Source organism: Hypanus sabinus, chromosome 18 (assembly GCF_030144855.1).
Source record: "Hypanus sabinus isolate sHypSab1 chromosome 18, sHypSab1.hap1, whole genome shotgun sequence".
Taxonomy (NCBI): Eukaryota; Metazoa; Chordata; class Chondrichthyes; order Myliobatiformes; family Dasyatidae; genus Hypanus; species Hypanus sabinus.
Window position 1 is genome coordinate 34,670,233 of NC_082723.1, and position 19,936 is coordinate 34,690,168.

A 19,936-nucleotide genomic window follows, 5' to 3' on the forward strand; every position below is an offset into this window, starting at 1 on the left:
CCAGCCTCAGATCTAAGCTTATCGACAATGTCAGTCTGTTTCAGCAGCTGGTGAGCTGACTGATAGCTGTAGCTGAGGAGGTTTTGGGCACAGTCGTTACATATTAATGAATAATGCAGCCTTCACACTGGCTACAACCTGACTCCAACTGAGGTTAAACTGTTTAATAGTTAGCACTGAATGATGGATGGGCCACATGGGCCATTCCCAAACCAACGTTCCTACCTATCTGGAGACAAAGATCAAGGGAGTTTAATCACAAACAAGAGAAAATCTGCAGTTACTGGAAATCAAAGCAACACACACAAAATGCTGGAGGAACTCTGCGGGCCGGGCGGCATCTATGGAAAACAGTAAGCAATCTACATTTCAGCTATTTATTTCACTAAGTAAAAGGTCTGATTATCTGCTTGTTGCCAGGTGCACTGCATATCTGCCAGTGAGTACAAGGAATCAGATTCAATTGTCATTCAACTGTGTACATGAATACCGCCAAATTAAATGATTCCTTTGGGGCCAAGGTACGAAACATAGAACCAACAGTCACATACAGCACTCAACACAGCACAAATAGCACATACAATTATGACAGCAGAAAAACATACAATCACAACAAAAATATATAGCCAAGTTACTGAGTGGCATGGCCTGTAGATTGTTGATATATGAGATGTTGTTCTAGAGCTACGGTCCTGCAAGAACAAGCCCAATAGCAGTTCCTCTTCACACTCTAATTCAGCCACAGATGAACGCAGTCCAACTTGTCTTCCACCAAGTGAACTCAGGAGAGCAGCAATGACGGGAGGGGCTAACTCGTAACCCAGCATAGACCTTAGCCTCTTTTTTCCTTCTAGCTCTGGTATCTCTTCTCCTTGGCGACTGCAGCAGGTGACACCGTGGCATGGGGGCCAAGTCTACCAACAATTAAGGCCATGCAGCTCCCCGTCGTTGGTCTCACCAATGAACCAGTGAACTGGACTTACAGTACTTTACATTACCAATGTCCAACAGTGTCTTGTGATCACAAGTAAATCATCCAAGGACATCATTTGCATTGTTTTTTGGATTATGTACTGCATCTGCACAATGGCATATAACGAGTCCAACTCCACTGCTATCCAGCAACTCGCTAGTTGGCTCCACAGGGGTCTGTGATGGGACTGATTCTTTTTATGATGTATGTAAATGATTTGGATGATGGAATTGATAGCTTTGTTGCAAAGTTTGCAGACAATGCAAAAATACAGTAGGTGGAGGGTCAGGCAGTTTTGAGGAAGTAGAGAGACTACAGAAGAACTTAGATAGATTAGGAGATAGGAAAGAAAATTCAAAAATCTGAGGTGCAAAAGGAATTTAGAATCCCTGTGCAGGATTCCCAAAAGGTTAATTTGCAGGTTGAGTCTGTGGTGAGGAAGGCAAATGCAATGTTAGCATTCATTTCCAGAGGACTAGAATATAAAAGCAAGGATGTACTGTTGAGTCTTTAAAAAACACTGGTGGGGCCTCACTTGGAGTATTATGAGCAGTTTGGGTCCCCTTATCTGACAAAGGATGTGCTGAAACTGAAGAGAGTTCAAACGAAATTCACGAAAATGATTTCAGGATTGAATGGCTTGTCATATGAAGAACGTCTGATGGTTCTGAGCCAATATTGACAAGAATTCAGAAGAATAAGGGGTAACCTGATTGAAATCTGTCGAATGTTGAAAGCCCTTGATGCAGTGGATGTGGAGAGGATGTTTCCTATCGTGCAAGAGTCTAAGACCAGAGGACACAGAATGAAAGGCCTTCCGTTTAAAATGGACGAGGAGGAATTTCTTTAGCCAATGGGTGGTGTACCTGTGGAATTCTTTACCACAGGCAGCTGTGGAGGCCAAGTCTGTATGTACAAAGTATATTTAAGGCAGAGGTTGATACGTTCTTGATTGGGCAGGGCATAGAAGGATATGGGGAGAAGGCAAGAGACTGGGGCTGAGAGGAATAATGAATTAGTCATCTGAAATGGCAGAGTAGACCAGAGATGGGCCAAATGGCCTAATTCTGCTCCTATATCCTACGGTCTTATGCTCTTAAAATGTTACATGAACTGAGCAAGTCAGTCAAAATCTATGACGGGGAATAAACAGTCAAAATACTTCATCATTCAATGGGGTCTGCTTCAGAAAATGGAATCGAAAGTACACCATCTTAAATGCTGGTCACAGAACAGAAAGCTACGGTGAGTACAGAGGCAGGAATAATGAACGTACAGGCAGAAGCCACTGTATTCTCCATTATACATATTAGTGAAGCTAAGTCCTAAATTGCAGCTGTTGTTCCTGTCAATATTAAACCTATCCCCAGAAATTTATCTGACGAGTGTTTATTTGGACCATGGGTTCGCTCTCTTTTCGTTGGTACAAATTATTTTGGAAATGCCACAGACAACAGCCTCAACACTAGTCCATGATGTGCTTTGCCACCAGTGTGCCATATGCCATGGTGTCTGGACCTGAAGCATAACGGTCAATGATTTTTCACTGGCCACTGTACATACCAGCTAAAGAGTAACGAGTCCTGATGAAAGGCCCCTGCCCAAAATGTCAACTGTTTATTCATTTCCATAGACGCTGCCTGACCTGCTGAGTTCATCCAGCATGGCTTCTCCTAGCTGGACATATGGGATTAAACTTGGAAATTTGAAGTTGCTGCCCGAAGTCTCCCTCACCCTAACCCTCCAGAGGCTGTACTAATGCAGACAAGAGTTCAAATGTAAATTTAGTTTATACTCCTTCAACCAGACATATCTATGCTGCCAGATGAAGCAATGCTTCATCAGACTAAGGTGCACAACACAGTACATTTCACTCACACACATAACAGATAAAGTCGTATTACCACAAATAAATTAACAAATAATGTGTATTTACCACACAAGTTAAAAAATAAACAGTATAACACTACTGGCCCTTCAGAAGTGATGAGACCTAGGTGGTGATAGGGAGTTCAATATTCTGATATTGAGTAGTTTTACTCTGTACTTGATGGAAGCTCTTGTTTATGTGAGGTCCCCAAGTGTTTTTAAAATACTCAACATAGAACATTACAGCACAGTACAGGCCCTTCAGCCTGTGAATTTGTGCTGACCCTTTAACCTAATCTAATCCTTCCCTCCCACATAGCCTTCCATTTTTATAACATCTATGAGCCTAATTTTTCTGTCATAATTGCAGCTGAACAGCCACTTTTGCCCTGAAAACAAAAACGAACATTACAAAGGGAGGCGTTCAGTCACTAAATGATGTTTTAAAAGCACAAATTTAAAGAACTATTTGTCTCTCGCACCCAAAATTGGAGATCAAACGTTAAGTGCTGTGTAATGGTTGTGATCACTGCTGTCAACCTTCTGCTACACTGCCTGCCAGAGTTCAATGTGACTGTTAGATCAAATCCTTGTTGTGGGTCCCGCAAAGGACAGATCACTCTGCAGTGCTCAGATCAGAGGCACACGCAGGACTAGTCTCTGAGTCCTAGCCACATTTCCTAGGTGTGTCTGCTGGCCAAATGGACATTTGGGATCAGATCTAGGTGGACATCTCAGGGTGTGGTGTGTCTGCACCCAACACTGTCACCTCCTTCACTCCATATCCATCTCACCCTTCTGATGCTGACTGGCACTTAACCCACCAATCTGGGAACGGCTTGCCACCTGACGCCACACCATTCTGCAAATACAAGCAATGGCTGTGGGGAAAACACAATCTACTGGCATAACGTATGATACTGTGCTGGCGCTCTAAGACTTGTTTAATTTAGAACAGAGCAAGGATTCGGCCAGTGGGAACTTCTTGTGCACCTGCCCAATAGGTGGCAACAATGACAGGTAAGTGAGGAGATGAAATGGCCATGAGAAGCAACTGATCTATAGCATCTTCTCATCATCAGAATCTTTACATCTGTGTTGTCTCACTCCCACCATCACAAACCCCTCTCACCATTCTGCAACCCACCCACACCACTACAAATTCCCACCCCACAAACCTCTCCCATCACTCCCCACCCTCACACCCACTCCCAACAAAACAAAACTGTCACCCACCATCACAAATCACACCCAACAGCACCCACGTCCACCATAACTCCCCACACCCACCCCCACCACCACAAACCGTCCAATCACTCCCCACCCTCACACCCACTCCCAACAAAATCAAACCATCACCCACCATCACAAACCCCTCCAATAACTCCCCACACCCACTCTCACCCATCAGAAACATGCCCATCACTACTAACACCCATACCCAGCATCACAAATCCTTCACATCACTACCTGTACCTACCCCAAAAACACCCCCATCACGTCTAACACCCCACCCTACGCATAACTCCCAACACATGCCCCCACCCATTACTCCCCAAACTCACCACCACATATTAGTCCCCACATCCAGCCCCACTACCACAAACCCCACCCATCACTCCCTACAACCACCATCACAAACCTCATTCGCCCCTCCCACCACACCCCCCACCCATCACTCCCCACACCTATGCCTTCCATCACTACCCACACCAAATCCCACCATCACAAACCCAGGCACGAGAAACCCCACCCATTACTCCCCATATCCTCTCCCACCATCACTCGCGAGGCCCAGCCACACCATCACAAACCCCACCCATTACTCCCAGCAGACACCTCCACCATCACAAACCTCATTTGCCCCTCCCCCCACACCCCCCAACCATCAGAATCCCCATCCATCAACTCCCACACCCATGCCCTCCATCACCAATACCACCCATCACTACCCACACAGACAGACATACTTCATTGATCCTGAGGGAAATTGGGTTTTGTTACAGTCGCACCAACTAAGAATAGTGTAGAAATATAGCAATATAAAACTATAAATAATTAAATAATAATATGTAAATTATTTCAAGTGGAAATAAGTCCAGGATCAGCCTATTGGCTCAGGGAGTCTGACACTCTGAGGGAGAAGTTGTAAAGTTTGATGGCTGCAGACAGTAATGACTTCCTAAGACACTCTGTGGTGCATCTTGGTGGAATGAGTCTCTGGCTGAATGTACTCCTGTGCCTAACCAGTACATTATGGAGTGGATGGGAGACATTGTCCAAAATGGCATGCAACTTGGACAGCATCCTCTTTTCAGACACCACTGTCAGAGAGTCCAGTTCCACCCCCACAACATCACTGGCCTTGCGAATGAGTTTGTTGATTCTGTTGGTGTCTGCTACCCTCAGCCTGCTGCCCTAGCACACAACAGTAAACATGATAGCACTGGCCACCACAGACTCATAGAACATCCTCTGCATCGTCCGGCAGATGTTAAAGGACCTCAGTTTCCTCAGGAAGTAGAGACTGCTCTGACCCTTCTTGTAGACAACCTCAGTGTTCTTTGACCAGTCCAGTTTATTGTCAATTCGTATCCCCAGGTATTTGTAATCCTCCACCATGTCCACACTGACACTAACATCAAATCCCACCATCACAAACCCAGGCATGAAAAACCCCACCCATTACTCCCCACACCCTCTCCCACCATCACTCACGAGGCCCAGCCCCACCATCACAAACCCCACCCATCACACCCCACACCCACTCCCACCATCACAAACCTCACCCATCACTCCCCAGCCCCTTTTCCTAAAACAATAGTTCAAAAGTTTATTTGCACAAAGCCAAATATTTACAGACAGTCAACAAATTGAAATTAAATATAATTATCACTGTATTTAAAACAGTCAAATTGTGTAGGTGTCCAACCACTCCTGGAATCCACTCCTGTGCCCATTGTGACCACATACTCCCTCTCTAAGTATATCTGGGCACAAACATATTCTCAGTAGAGGGGCAAGCAGCCAGCCCAGGCAAAGCCCTTGGCTACTGTATCTGCCGCCTGGACCCATGAATAGCTATCTTTTCCAGAAGCAAGCCTACCATTCATCCCCCACCATACTGTCTGTCCATATGTCAGGAGCATGGGACTGCAGTGTAACCAGAAGCTGAGGACAGCCTCTACAGTTATTCAATAGACAATTAGACAGTAGGTGCAGGAGTAGGCCATTTGGCCCTTCTATCCAGCACCATCATTCACTGTGATCATGGCTGATCATACACAATCAGTACCCCATTCCTGCCCTCTCCCCATATCCCTTGACCCTGCTATCTATAAGAGCTCTATCTATCAGATAGAGGCTGCAGCCTCTCACACTCCATGTAAACATGGTACAGTAATTCCTCCTGGACACAGAACAAACAGGAGAACAGGTGTCAGGGAACCATCTTAAAAACCTCTTGCAGGTAATTTGCACCTCAGGTCCCCAATGTAGAGGGGAAGGACCACTGCGTAAAGGGATTTCCACTGGGGACTGCCCTGCCGCCGGTTGCTAAAACAGGCTGCCGCACCAAGTCTGGTCGGCAGACGAAGGCAAGGAAGTGAAAGGTTTTCAGGAGCAGCCCATACAAGAACTGCCTTGGCACATCATGGAAAGATACAGTGGGCATCACCGTAAGGTGGCTCACCTTATGTGGGAGTCTCTCCCGAGAGGTATTTTGGGCCTTGGGTCCAATGAACAATTCCGGCCGATCAGGTGTTAGTGCAGCCAGGGCCTCTCTACACTTCCGAGCCTCCTCGACACCCAACGTGACGGGATGGGGACCAGTCGCAGCCACGCAGGAGCACTCTGACTGGATGTGACTAAACTCCATACCACATCAGCTCCTCATTAAACCAGGGCAACTCCCATAAAGTGGTGCAGCTGCTGGAAACCACATGCAATGATCCTGTAGAGAAAGTGCATCCAAAAGTTTTATTGGATATATAAAGAGCAAAAGAGAGGTGAGAGTAGACATCGTACTGTGGGAAAATGACACTGGAGATGGAGTAATAGGGGACAAAGAGATGTTGGATGCACTTAAGTATTTTGCATCAGTCTTCACTGTGGAAAACTCTAGTAGAATGCCAGAAATGCGAGAGTGTGAGGGGGCAGAAGTGAGTGCAGTTGCTATTACTAAGGAGAAGATGTCTGGGAATCTGAAGGTAGATAAGTCACCTGGACCAGATGGACTACACCCAGGTTCTGAAAGAGGTGGCTGAACGGATCGTGGAGACATTAGTAATGATCTTTCAAGAATCACAAGATGATGAAATAGTTCCAGAGGACTTGAAAATTTAAAATATCACTCCATTCTTTAAGAAGGGATGGAGGCTGAAGAAAGGCCAGTTAGCCTGACTTTGGTTGTTGGGAAGATGTGGGGGTCAATTATTAAGGATTAGGATTGGGGGTACTTAGAGGCACATGATAAAATAGACCAAAGTCAGCATGGTTTCCTTAAGGAGAAATCTTGCCTGACAAACTTGTTGGAACTATTTGTGACAGGATAGACAAAGGAGAGTCAGAAGATGCCATTTACTTGGATTTTCAGAAGGCCTTTGACAAAGTGCCACACATGAGGCTGCTTAACAAGATAAGAGTCCATGGTATTACAGGAAAGATTCTAGCATCGATAGCTGACTGACAGGAAGTAGAGAGTCAGAATAAAAGGATCCTACTTTGGTTGGCTGCCACTGATTACTGGTATTCTGCAGGGGTCTGTGTTGGGACTACTTTTTACGTTGTATGTGAATGATCTGGATGACGGAATTGATGTTTGCAGACAAAACAAAGATAGACGAAAGGGCAGGTAATGTTGAGAAAGTGAAGAGTCTGCAGAAGGACTTCGCCATATAGGAAGAACACGCAAAGAGGTGGCAGGTGGAATAGAATGTAGGGAAGTGTTTGGTCATGCTCTTCGGTAGAAGGAATAAAGACATAGTCTATTTTCTCAACAGGGAGGAAATTCAAAAATCAGAGGCGCAAAGGGTCTTGAGTTCCTTGTGCAGGATTCTCCAAAGGTTAACTTGGAGGTTGAGTTGGTGGTGACGAAGGCAAATGTTAGCATTCATTTTGAGAGGACTGGAATACAAGGGCAAGCCTGTGATGCTGAGGCTTTAAAAGCTTTAGTCAGACCACATTTGAAGTATTGTGAGCAGTTTTGAGCCCCTTACCTAAGTAAAGATGTACTTGCATTGGAGAGGCTTCAGAAGAGGTTCACAAGAACGACTCTGAGAATGAAAGGGTTAATGTATAAGGAGTGTTTGATGGTTCTGGGCCTATGCTCACTGGAATTTAGAAGAATGGAGATGGTGGGGGGGGGAGTGAATTTCATTGAAATCTATCGAATATTGAAAGGCCTAGACAGAGTGGATGTGGAGAGGATATTTCTGATAGTGAGGGAATCCAGGACCAGAGGGCACAGCCTCAGAATACAAGGATGTCCATTTAGAACAGATAAGAGGTACTTTCTTTAGCCAGAGGCTGGTGAATCTGTGGAATTCATTGTCACAGATGGCTGTGGAAACCAAGCCATTGGGAATATTTAAAGTGGAGGTTGATTGGTTCTTGATTAGTCAGGGTGTCAAAGATTACGGGGAAAAGGCCAGAGAATTGGGTTGAGAGAGAATAAGTCAGCCATGATAGAATGGTGGAACAGACTCAACAGGCTGAGTGACCTAATTCTGCTCCTATGTTTCATGACTGACCCGACCTTCCTCAGGAACTGACATTCCTGTATGCCCATGACACACCCACTACCCCTTTCTCCCCCACCCCACTTCTCTTCCCCTTCCTACCAGCTGGCTCTCCTTCCCTTCCCCCTGCCATACAAGTTGTCGTGAGAATCAGTTTATGTACATCAGAACAGTTCTCTGAAGATGCACCTGGTGAATGTTCAGATCGGTGCGTGGAGTGTTGATGGTCAAAGTACCATGTGACATGTTGGTCCTACCTAAACACAATTGAATCTGCAGATGCTAGAAATTGTGTGTGTTGTGAATGTGTTTGGCCATTGTTTTAATCTCACAGACTCACACTAGTTTACAGAATCTGCTCTTTAGTTTTTAAATTCACATATTTGATTGTGGCTGATCACCAATAAAGCTTCGAAATGCAAGCAGAGGAAACAGAAACTGTATTTACTGCGGAGCATTTGACAACTCACAGAAAGCATGAATCACTTCCCTTCTTGCAGCTTTGCTTGATGAGCCTGTGACTGTTCCCTCCCCAGACAGTCCTTTTTGTTCCTGAGTTCCCTCTGGGTTTGTTTAATTTTGATGTGAACCTCCGGAGCGAGAGCCCCTGCCTGTGTCTGCTGCTCCGCAAGGACGGGGAGGCTCTGATCTGTGGTTCTGAACAAATGTGTTGAGCCTAATGAACGACCAAAGCCTTTGTTTGGAATTCACGGCTCCCTCCATTGGCTGTTCCTCCCTGTTGTGCAGCATTGGCTTTGTGGGATTTCAGTGCTGGAAACTTGCCAGAGGCCGGGGTGTGCCATAGAATGGAGTTCCCCTGGTCCCTCGCTGCTCAGCTGCACACGGCTCACCTGAGGCCCAGCTGACTTGAACAGGGCAGAAATCGGAGCCAGTCTGTAATCTGTTTGTTGCGCACTGTTGGTCAGTGAGTACAGCTGAATGGATTTAACTACCTGTGGGATCAGGGCAACAATTCTCTATTAAACTGAGAATAGTGTTTCAAGCCTTCTTTGTACAAGTTAAAGCTGTTTCTGGTAGTGTTGTAGGATGATATGAGGCTGCAGAAAATAAGATGACAGGACAGAGCTGAAGAAACTGCACAAAATGACTAGTCCCTTGACAGTAAGTCACTGTTTTTCTATCCCCAGTGCTACCAAGCTAAATCCAAGTGGAAACCGTAAATGAAGATGACGTTCTGTGGTTAAATAACTATGCATGTGTCCTTAAAAACATCACAACTCTCTCTGTGACGGCCAGCTTCCTATCGCTTGGTTACTGCTTTGTATTTTGTGGTTACTAAGCTACCTCTCTCAAGTTAAACCACAAAGCTTGCTGGACATTCCAGAGACTACCTTAACCCTCTTCATTCTGGCTGCTGAAATGGTGAGTTCCTGATTTGTCTGGCTGATATACAATCTGTTTTAGAACAACTCTGTGCTAGTTAATAAACTAGTTTGAAATTCTCTGAAAATGGTGGATTTTCCCTCTTGTTAGCACCAGCCTCTCTCGGCATCAGGACAGAGGGGGTGAGGATTTTCCTTATACCCTTCACCCAGTGAGCTTCAGAAAGCATTGCTAGGCCAGAAAGTTCTTTCCTTACTTTATTCCTGCTTTTTCTATCCTAATAACATCATGGGCCAAAGGGTTATACTTAAATTAGAGGTTGATTAATCAGGGTATCAAAGGTTATGGGGAGAAGGCAGGAGAATGAGGTTGAGAGGGAAAATGAATCAGCATGGTGGAATGGTGGAGCAGACTCGATGGGCCAAATAGCCTAATTATACCCCTATGTTTTATGGTCCTTTGCTGTTGTAAACGATCTTCCCTGATGGACGTCCAGAATTGGCGGCTCCTGCAATCCTCACACACACAGTATCGATCTCTCATCACCAGATGCACCCATTCCTTGCTCTTGTATTTCCAAGTATCCTGTGTACCCTGCTGCAGGTGTGTTGGCTCACCTCCGGCCCCTAGGAGCACTGCTGTCCTTCACGGTCTCTCGCCTGCGTGCTCCAGAGCCTCCAAACTCAAATCCCGTGTCTGTAACCACTCCTTAACCCAGTACCAATGCCTGTAACTCCCCCAAGACCCACTTCTCCTCTCTGTAACCTGCTGTAGCACCTGCCCCCACCCCCGGCAATTCCTCCAGCACTCAGTCTCTAGGTGGAGGAAAAGTGTGTATTCCACAGGTAGGTGTGAAATGCTGGAGAAGCTCAGCAAGTGAAGCAGCACATACATAGGGGAGTAAACATCAACCATTCATTCCTCTCCACCTGCTGAGTTCTTCCAGAGGTTTGTGTGTGTTGCTGTAGCACGAGGACTAAAGGTGCGTATGTGAAAGCCAGGTTACTGTTGTACAGCTGGTGACTGCGATGGTAGAGTCCGGCCACAAGCTGGACTTCTGAGGCCCCACTGGTTGGTACAGAGGAGCCTTTAGGGAATGGAGCCCATCTCTTCCATCGTGAGTTATCTGCTGCCCCGTAGATCCAACTCTCCAGGGTCTTGAGTGGTCAAAGATACAGAGTCAACTCCTGTAGATAGACATCAACTGTGGGTGAATTCATATCTACCTATTGATATGTGCTCTCAGATCCTAGACTTTCCTAATGATGGAGACCTCTGCTCCACCTCAACTCTATCCAGGCCTTTCAGCATTCAATGTAACTAACTGAGACTGGGTTCTACAGGTAGATGTGAGCTGTTGGTGAGTTTGTAGTTAACTATAGAATATACCATTCCAGCACATTTTTGTCTCTATTGCCCCCTTTCATCTTCTTCCCTACACACCTTGTGCTGATGGATTTGCTGGGATTAACAACCTCTCATACATAGTACAGGCAGCATTGGCATGCAAGGAGCAGCTTGCTTCCATCCTGCCATAGACACTCACCTCTCCCTCTCTGCTCAATCATCAAAAACATGATTGCTTGGGCACCTTTCCAGTTCTAAGAATCTGAAACATGAACTCAGGATCCCTCTCCACAGATGCTGCCTGACCCGTTAAGTATCTCCTGCGTTTGTTAGTTTTGTTGTACTGGCGTTATGCACATCAGAGTGGCTTCACTCAAGTGTGGCCGTAAGGTATCGCAGCAGAATTAGGGCATTTGGCCCTTTGAATGTGATCCTCCATTCCATCATGTATGATTGTTTCCCAACACCAATCTCTCTCCATCCCTCCATAACCCTTACTAACAAGAATCTCTGCCTTAATCCTCTACACCCATCTATGGCAATGAATTTCTGGCTGAAGCAATTCCTCCTCAGTCCAGTTCCAAAGGATAGTTCCTTTATTCTGAGGCTATTCCTCATTCCTAGACCCTCCTGCTGATGGGGATCATCTCTGCAATTCAACCCTATCCAGGCCTTTCAGTATCAGTGTACCTAACTTGTCTGTTCATAGCAGTGGCAGGCAGGGCAGAGCGATCAAAGAAGTAGAGTATCACAGGTAGGTGTGAACTGTGAGCAAGATCCCTGTCACCTCATTCAGAGGAAGGCCGTTTATGTTGCAGGGGCCAGGTGTGGTTAGCAACATTGTCCACCTTTTCTCCTCTCTCTGCTCCATACACAGAGGCTGTGGCTCAATGTCTGCTCCAGTATCTCATCATCACTGTTCAGCAATTTCATATCTTCTCTCTCACTTGCTCCAGTATTTCGTAATACATCTAACTCTTTGGTGTTCTATTAATAACTTGACTCTTGCAAACTCACTCACTATGTGCCCACTGGATTAAAAAAATGTTCACTGTGCACAAAAATGAATGAAACTGCTCTCCTGCCTTGTGATCAGAGATAAAACTCTGAAGGAGCTCAGCTGGTCAGGCAATATCTATTGAGGGGAATAAGCAGTCAAAGTTCTGAGGTGAGACCTCTCATCAGGGCCCAAGTTGTTGACTCTTTATTCCTCTCCATAGATGCTGCCTGACTTGCTGAGTTCCTCCAGCATTTTGTGTGTGTTACTTGATATTTCCAGCATCTGCAGGATCTCATGTTTAAGATCTATGTTGTTGTCGACACTCCAGCACCAACATCACCCAGATAAACAGCCAACATTCAGAGCATCTGAATACTGGAACTCGCCGCACGGTGGGTGGCTGACCGGCAAGTAATTCAGCCTGAGCTATAGCATTTAGGATGTTGTTTTTCAAATGTTGTGGAAGATGTATCCACATTGAAAATGAATATTTACACAGTGCAAGTAAGTTCTTAAGTCATTGGATGGCTCTGCAACGGGTTCAAAGCTTAGTAAACATTTCCTTTGTTAGTTGGTGTCTGTTTTGAGAGCCATTGTGTCTTGGTGTTGCGTGCTCCTTCTGTTATACCCAGGTCTCACCCTGTGTTAACATTAAGAGATGACTCTTGAGATTAATTCATATCACCATCTGTAACTCCTGTAATCGTTCTCTCTTTTTCCAGCGCTATGGTATTCAGTGCGAGGGATTTCCTGCCTCCTGTCTAGGTCCCAGACTTGGTGCATTTAAGGTCTGTGAGCCAAAATTTTGTATGGATGCACTGATTGTTCAGGAAGTAACAGACTGGCAGAGTCTCTGCCTGTGACCTCTATCTACTGAGGCAATTGGTTTCCATTTGGAGTTGGCAGTGATTACAACTTCACACTGTGTTAGAGAGTGGCCCAGCCTTTCTTTGTGAATATCACAGCCATGACCAAACTCACAGACTGGGGTAGCTGGCTTGCAGAATTGTTTATGATTTAGAGCACATCTGCCAATTCTGTGTCCCTGCATTGTGGAGGCACATGTGGTTCACTACAAACTGGGCCTCAAACTTACCCCACAACATTTGGGACCAGTTAGGCACAGATCCCTGTGAATTATCATTTGATTGGATAAGCTGTGTCACTTCAAATTTCTGAATGTGTTCAGCACTAATCGTCTGTTACTGTCAGTTCTGCCTTCTCAAATGTCACACAGTGAAGGAAAGGCCTGCACTTCCCGCTGGGACTCAGAAGTCCTCTCCCTCCATACCCCCACCTTACATTCTTTCTCCCTCCCTCAAACATCCTTCCCCTCCATCAACCATTCTCTCCCTCCCTCAAACCTCCCCCTCCCTCAGAAGCATTCTTCACCTCAACTCCACATTCCCTTCACCCAAAGTTTCATGTTTCAGACTCCTCCTCCCTCAAACACTCCCACCCTTCCCGAGACATTCTCTCCCCTCATCCCCTCCCCACCCATCCAACATCTCAAGTTTAAGAGTCCCCCTCCCTCAAACACTCTCACCTTCTGTCAAACATCTTCCCCTCCCTCAAATACTCTCCCCTCTCCTTGACCGTCCTCTCACTCCCTCGGAAGCTCTGTCCATCTCTCAGAAGCCCTCTCCCTCTCTCGAACATCCTCTCCCTCAGATATCCTCTCTCTCCTTTAGACATCTTTTCCCTTCCTTAGACCATAAGAGCATAAGAGTCCACTCTGCCATTTCATCAAGGCTGTTAATGAATCCCATTCAACCCCATACAGCCGCCCTCCCACTATATCCCTTGATCAGGAACCTTTCCACTTTAAGTATACCCACAGACTTGGCGTCCACCGCAGTCTATGGCAGAGCATTACACAGATTCACCATTCTTTGGCTAAAAGAATTCCTCCTTCCTTCTTTTCTAAAGGGTCACCCCTCAATTTTGAGGCTGTGACCTCTATTTTTGGATACCCCCACTGGAGGAAACATCCTCTCCACATCCTCCCTATCTAGCTCTTTCAACATTTGGTAGGTTTCAATGAGACCCCCACGCATTCTTCTAGATTTCCAGAGAGTACAGGCCTAAAACTGCCAAACACTCCTCATGTGTTAACCCTTTCATTCCTTGAATCATCCTCATGAACCTCCTCTGGACTCTCTCCAATGACAACACATCCTTTCTGAGATAAGGGATCCAAAACTGTTGCCAATACTCCAAGAAGCCTAACTAGTGTATTATAAAGTTTCTGCATTATCTCCCTGTTTTTATATTATTTTCCCCTTGAAATAAATGCCAACATTGCATTTGCCTTCTTTACCACAGACTCAACTGTGAATTAACCTTCTGGGAGTCTTGCATGAGGACTCATAAGTCCCTTTGAACCTCTGGTGTTTGAATTTTCTCCCCACTTAGATAATAGTCTGTACTATTGCTCCTTTTACCAAAATGCATTATCATACATTTCCCAACACTGTATTCCATCTGCCACTTTTTTGCCTATTCTTCCAACTTGTCTAAGTCCTTCTCACTGGAACCTCACTGGAACCTGCTGAGCCAAAGCCTTACTACTCTGACTCAGACTACTCCGATGACAACAGCTTCCACCATGACCGCTCCTTTGAAAACCCTCTCCATCTCTTGGACACCTCCCTCTCCCAGACATCCTCTCCCCCCTCAAAAGCCCTTACTCTCCCTCAGAAGCACTCACCCTCTCTCGCACATACTCCCTCCCTTGGACGCCTTCTCCCTCTCTCAGACTTCCTTTTCTTCCTTTGGACATCTCCCTCCCTTGGACATCCTCCGCCTCCCTTTTGACATCCTCTCACCTCCCTCAGACACCCTCTCCCTTCCCTCGGACATCCTTACCCAGCATCTCACCCATTGCCTCAGACTATCCCATGGAAAACTGAGGTTCTTGTTGTAATGCTAGAGAGGTTGGAGATATTTGAATTAATGTCCCATTCAGCCTCTCTCCTCTGTTTAAAATGTTGCTAGAGGGAGATAATAACACTAAGTGTGTTATTTTCATTCTGTTTTGAAGCTGGGTCAGTACATTGTCTCTAATCTAATACTTTAATCCTTGTTCTGCCCACGACATTGTTACCCACCACACACTGATTTTGGCCTAAAATCCCTCTTTCCCTGTATTTACCAGGGTGCTGCCTGGTTTAGAGAGCATGTCTTGTGTGGAAAGACTGAGCGAGCCAGGGTTTTCCCTTTGGAGTGAAGGAGGATGAATGGTGACTTGATAAGGGTATAGAAGATGAGTGAACAGCCTCAAACATTTTTCCACGGCAGAAATGGCAAATATGAGAGGGCATAACTTGAAGGAAAGTATAGGGAGATGTAAGAGATATAATTTTTTACACGGTGAGTGGTGGCTGTTTGGAACCCTGGAGGTGGTGGAAGAGGCAGATATGTCGGGGACATTTAAACGGCTTGTAGACAGGCAGCACATATCATCCATCCCTGTTAGTGCTAATGACACACCCTGAACGAGGGGCAAACCCACTGGTGAGAGTGCTCTCACTGTACTGCAGGAAGGGAAACCAGGATAAGCACCAGGGATGATGGGGAGATGATAACTGTCTTTCAATAATTTGCGAGTGAGACATTTACCTGTAACTCAGGAACAGACACAGTGGTCTGTAACTCGGGGCAGAGAGAGTGACCTGTAACTCGGGGACAAACACAGTGGTCTGTAACTCGAGGACAGACACAGTGGTCTGTAACTCGGGGACAGAGACAGTGGTCTGTAACTCGGGGACAGAGACAATGGTCTGTAACTCGGGGACAGACACAGTGGTCTGTAACTCGGGGACAGAGAGAGTGAACTGTAACTCGGGGACAGAGACAGTGGCTGTAACTCAGGGACAGAGACAGTGGTCTGTAACTCGAGGACAGACAGTGGTCTGTAACTCAGGGACAGACACAGTGGCTGTAACTCGGGGACCGACACAGTGGTCTGTAACTCAGGGACAAACACAGTGGTCTGTAACTCGGGGACAGACACAGTGGTCTGTAACTCGAGGCCAGAGACAGTGGTCTGTAACTCGAGGACAGAGACAGTGGTCTGTAACTCAGGGACAGACACAGTGGCTGTAACTCGGGGACAGAGACAGTGGCTGTAACTCGGGGACAGACACAGTGGCTGTAACTCGAGGACAGAGACAGTGGTCTGTAACTCGGGGACAGAGAGAGTGACCTGTAACTCGGGGACAGACGCAGTGGTCTGTAACTCGAGGACAGGGACCGTGATCTGGAAGTCGAGGACAAACACAGTTGTCTATAACTCGGGGACAGACACAGTGGTCTGTAACTCGGGGACAGAGACAGTGGTCTGTAACTCGGGGACAGAGACAGTGGTCTGTAACTCGGGGACAGAGACAGTGGCTGTAACTCAGGGACAGACACAGTGGTCTGTAACTCGAGGACAGACACAGTGGTCTGTAACTCGAGGACAGAGACAGTGGTCTGTAACTTGAGGACAGGGACCGTAATCTGGAAGTCAAGGACAAACACAGTGATCTGGAAGTCAAGGACAAACACAGTGATCTGTAATTCAAGCACAGAGACAGTGATCTGGACATCAAGGACAGAGACAGTGGTCTGTGACACAGGGAAGACACAGTGATCTGTAACTTGGGGACAGAGACAACCCAAATAAGTTGACACATCTTCCGTGTCGTGACAGTAACTGCTGTTTCAGAATTACTTCACTGGTTATATTATGTTCTGGGACACCCTGAACTGCTGAAGGGTAATGAAAAGTTCAAGTCCTTTCAGCCCATCTCAGCATCTCCGCTCCACTAGCTGCAGTTACTGTTGCCAGAATACTTCTGGGTCTGTAGCTGGAGGCCTGCAGTAAGCATGGTTTGTACTCATTTCCCAAGAATCCTCAATTCACTAGAAGTCCTAATAATATACTTTCCTGAAGAAGAATCCTAAGTGGATGGAGAATTGGTAAGCATGCGTCACATCCTATTAACTTTGGGAAAACCCTGGGTGCCACATTCAATATGTGACTCCAACAGTGAGAGGGGGACAGTTGTTTCTTCCATCTCTTTGTGACCCAACGATATTTTATGGCAGTCATCAAATAGCCTCATCTGTGCTCAGCTTATACAATGGTATTTGGCTGCCTGGACCCTGTCTCTCAACTAATTGCAAATCCACTGTGTAATCTTTAAGAGTAGTTGTGTTGCCATAACATTCCTGTGGGTCTCGCTGTTATGAGGATGTGTTGGGGACCCAACACTACATTTCCTGCCGTGTTGATACACCTCTGACTGCAGAATGCACACTCCCTTCCCGCCTCCCTCTCATTCCTGCATCTTCACACATCTTGTACCAGAAAACAAGAGAAACTCTGCAGATGCTGGAAATCCAAGCAACATACACAAAATGCTGGAGGAACTCAGCAGGCCAGGCAGCATCGATGAAAACGAGTAAAAAGTTGACGTTTTGGACTGAGATCTTGGCCCGAAACATCAACTATTTACTCTTTTCCATAGACGCCTCCTGGCCTGCTGATTTCCTCCAGCATTTTGTGTATGCTGCTTGTACCAGAAAATTAGCTTTTTACAACCAGCATCAGCTTCGTGTCACAATTAAAGAGTTGGCAAGTCAGTGACATCACATTCGAATGAGTAATTAAACCAGAGAGCAGCTCCACACCCAGCCACCCATCATAATATTGCGGCAGGTTGACTCCATCTCTCGGGGATTTTGATGAGGGAAGGTGATGTCCCAGGTGTTGTTTATCGGCTTATAAATTACAGGTATGGTGCTCTGAGTGGCTGCTGTGTGAACCTTCTGTTTTCTGTCCTACAGACGAATTCCTTACACAGCTCCCACCAGTATCAGCCGGGGTACACTGTTATCAATACAGCTAGCTGCTTTCCAGTGCTGTGTGACGTTTGCGTGGAGAGAGCCCATATGATGCCCATCGGTGATAATAAGACATATTGACAATGATGGACCAGGAATTCTCAGGCTGTAAGATTCTGGTGCTCAGAGCCAACATTGTTGAACTAGAATGTACTGTTTTTAAACTTCTTTCTCTTGCTGATGTGAACAGCAAAAGTTAGTATTAATTATACCAACGGCATTGAAAAGAAGAATAGAGTAGTACAAGTCCACAGCAACAACAGAGTCGACAGAGTGTTAAAGAAGGTATGTTCGCTTCCACCAGTCAGAGCACTGAGCTCAACAATTGGGAGGTCACGTTGCAGATGTAGAGAACGTAGGTCAGGCCACACTTGGATTATAATGTGGATTTCTAGTGCTCCCGTTACATGGGGGATGTGGAAGCTTTGGTAGTGGTACAGAAGAAGTCTACCAGGAAGATCTGTTAATTTGAGGGTGTGAGAAGATGGCGGGCAAGCTTGTATTATTTTCTCTGAAGTATTGTAAGCTGAGGGGCAAGTTTTTCCACAAAGAGAGTCCAGCATGCTTGGAACATGCTGGCAGGGGAGGTGGCTGAAGCAGATACAATAGTGATGTTTAGAAGACATTTTAGATAGGCACAGGAATGTGCAGGGATAGTGGTGTATGGACTATGCGCAGGCTGATGGGATTAGTTGAGATTGGCATTATATTCAGCACAGACATTATGGGCCAAAGGGCCTGCTTGTGTGCTGTGCTTTTGTATGTTCAATTTACTTTCCTGTATTTTGTGCATGACCTCTGAATGTTTCTTTGCTAAAGCTCAGTTAATGTAATGCTAAGTGACAAGCTGACAGAATAGATCAGCCTGTGTTTGCAGAATACTTTTCCAGGATACCCAGAAATGTATTATTGTTTCATTTTTGCAGACTGAGTGCTGAAACAATAACCAATCGAAAAGCAAGGGCCCAGCAAATCCTCACCAGGGACAGGATGGAAGATTACTGTTTCTTCAGCTCTCTTAGTGCCTCTGTGGTAGAGTGAGGTGATGCCACGGGATGGAAGTCTCTGAAACACAGGAGCTGGACACAGACCTGGAGCTAGAACCCAGCCTCGAGGATCAGGATGAAGATATTTTCAGTCACATGGATGAGAATGGGATAATCGGAATGGACGAGGTTGATGAATATTACCTGCAGTACCCCCTGGGGCTGGAAGAGAGTTTAGAAACTGACATGCAGAATGACCCTAAATTGGGCATCCCGGAAAACCCACAGGACTCCATGGACGATGAGAGCTTTAACATCAGTGAATTTCAGGATTCAGATGCTGCTCCATTGTCGCTGTCTACAGAGGAAGATCCGAGCCCCAGCCATCTGATGTGTAAGTAATTTGGCACCCCACACGCTTTGGAAATGATCCGTGCTGCAGCTGCTATCTGCCCTTAAGCTCATTATGTGGATTGGAATGATCTAATCCAAGAGACTGTGAGGGAGGCACGGATTTACCAAATGTTCAGCCCAGGGAGGCGATTCCTGCAGCTGATGTGGTTTGCATTTCCACTGTAGTTGTGCTGAATCAGGTATACAGGTTTGACAAAAGGCCATTTTATTGCATGTACTTACTTAATTCATTATTTACATTGAACATTTACATCAGTAAGGGCAGGAGATAGAACATAAAAACTACAGCACAATGTTGTGCCGACCATGTAACCTACTATAGAAACTGCCAAGAGTTACCCCACTGCATACCCCTCTATTTTTCTAAGCTCCA

At 45.9% G+C, this 19,936-nt stretch overlaps 2 protein-coding genes across 9 annotated transcripts in view; both read left to right on the forward strand.

The window, feature by feature from the left end:
* The window catches only part of LOC132407469 (whirlin-like), a 181,769-nt gene extending 179,440 nt beyond the window's left edge, over window positions 1–2,329 (forward strand). Inside the window, exon 13 of the mRNA XM_059994050.1 lies at window positions 855–2,329. Within this exon, the coding sequence (XP_059850033.1) occupies window positions 855–1,031 (177 nt within the window). The 3' untranslated portion in view covers window positions 1,032–2,329. The remainder of the gene's footprint in view (window positions 1–854) is intronic.
* Window positions 2,330–9,054: 6,725 nt separating this feature from the next.
* akna (AT-hook transcription factor) overlaps window positions 9,055–19,936 on the forward strand; it is a 127,787-nt gene continuing 116,905 nt past the window's right edge. For 3 of the 8 annotated variants that reach the window (XR_009516485.1, XM_059994047.1, XM_059994046.1), the window contains exons 1-3: window positions 9,055–9,963; window positions 18,107–18,271; window positions 19,090–19,543. Coding sequence is in view for 7 of the 8 variants with exons in the window: in XM_059994047.1 (XP_059850030.1) it covers window positions 19,219–19,543 (325 nt within the window). In the remaining variant the exon portion in view is untranslated. Of the gene's footprint in view, window positions 9,964–13,024; window positions 13,060–17,148; window positions 17,237–18,106; window positions 18,272–19,089; window positions 19,544–19,936 lie in introns of those variants that run through there. The other 5 variants (XM_059994042.1, XM_059994040.1, XM_059994044.1 and 2 more) reach the window with 5 other exon arrangements.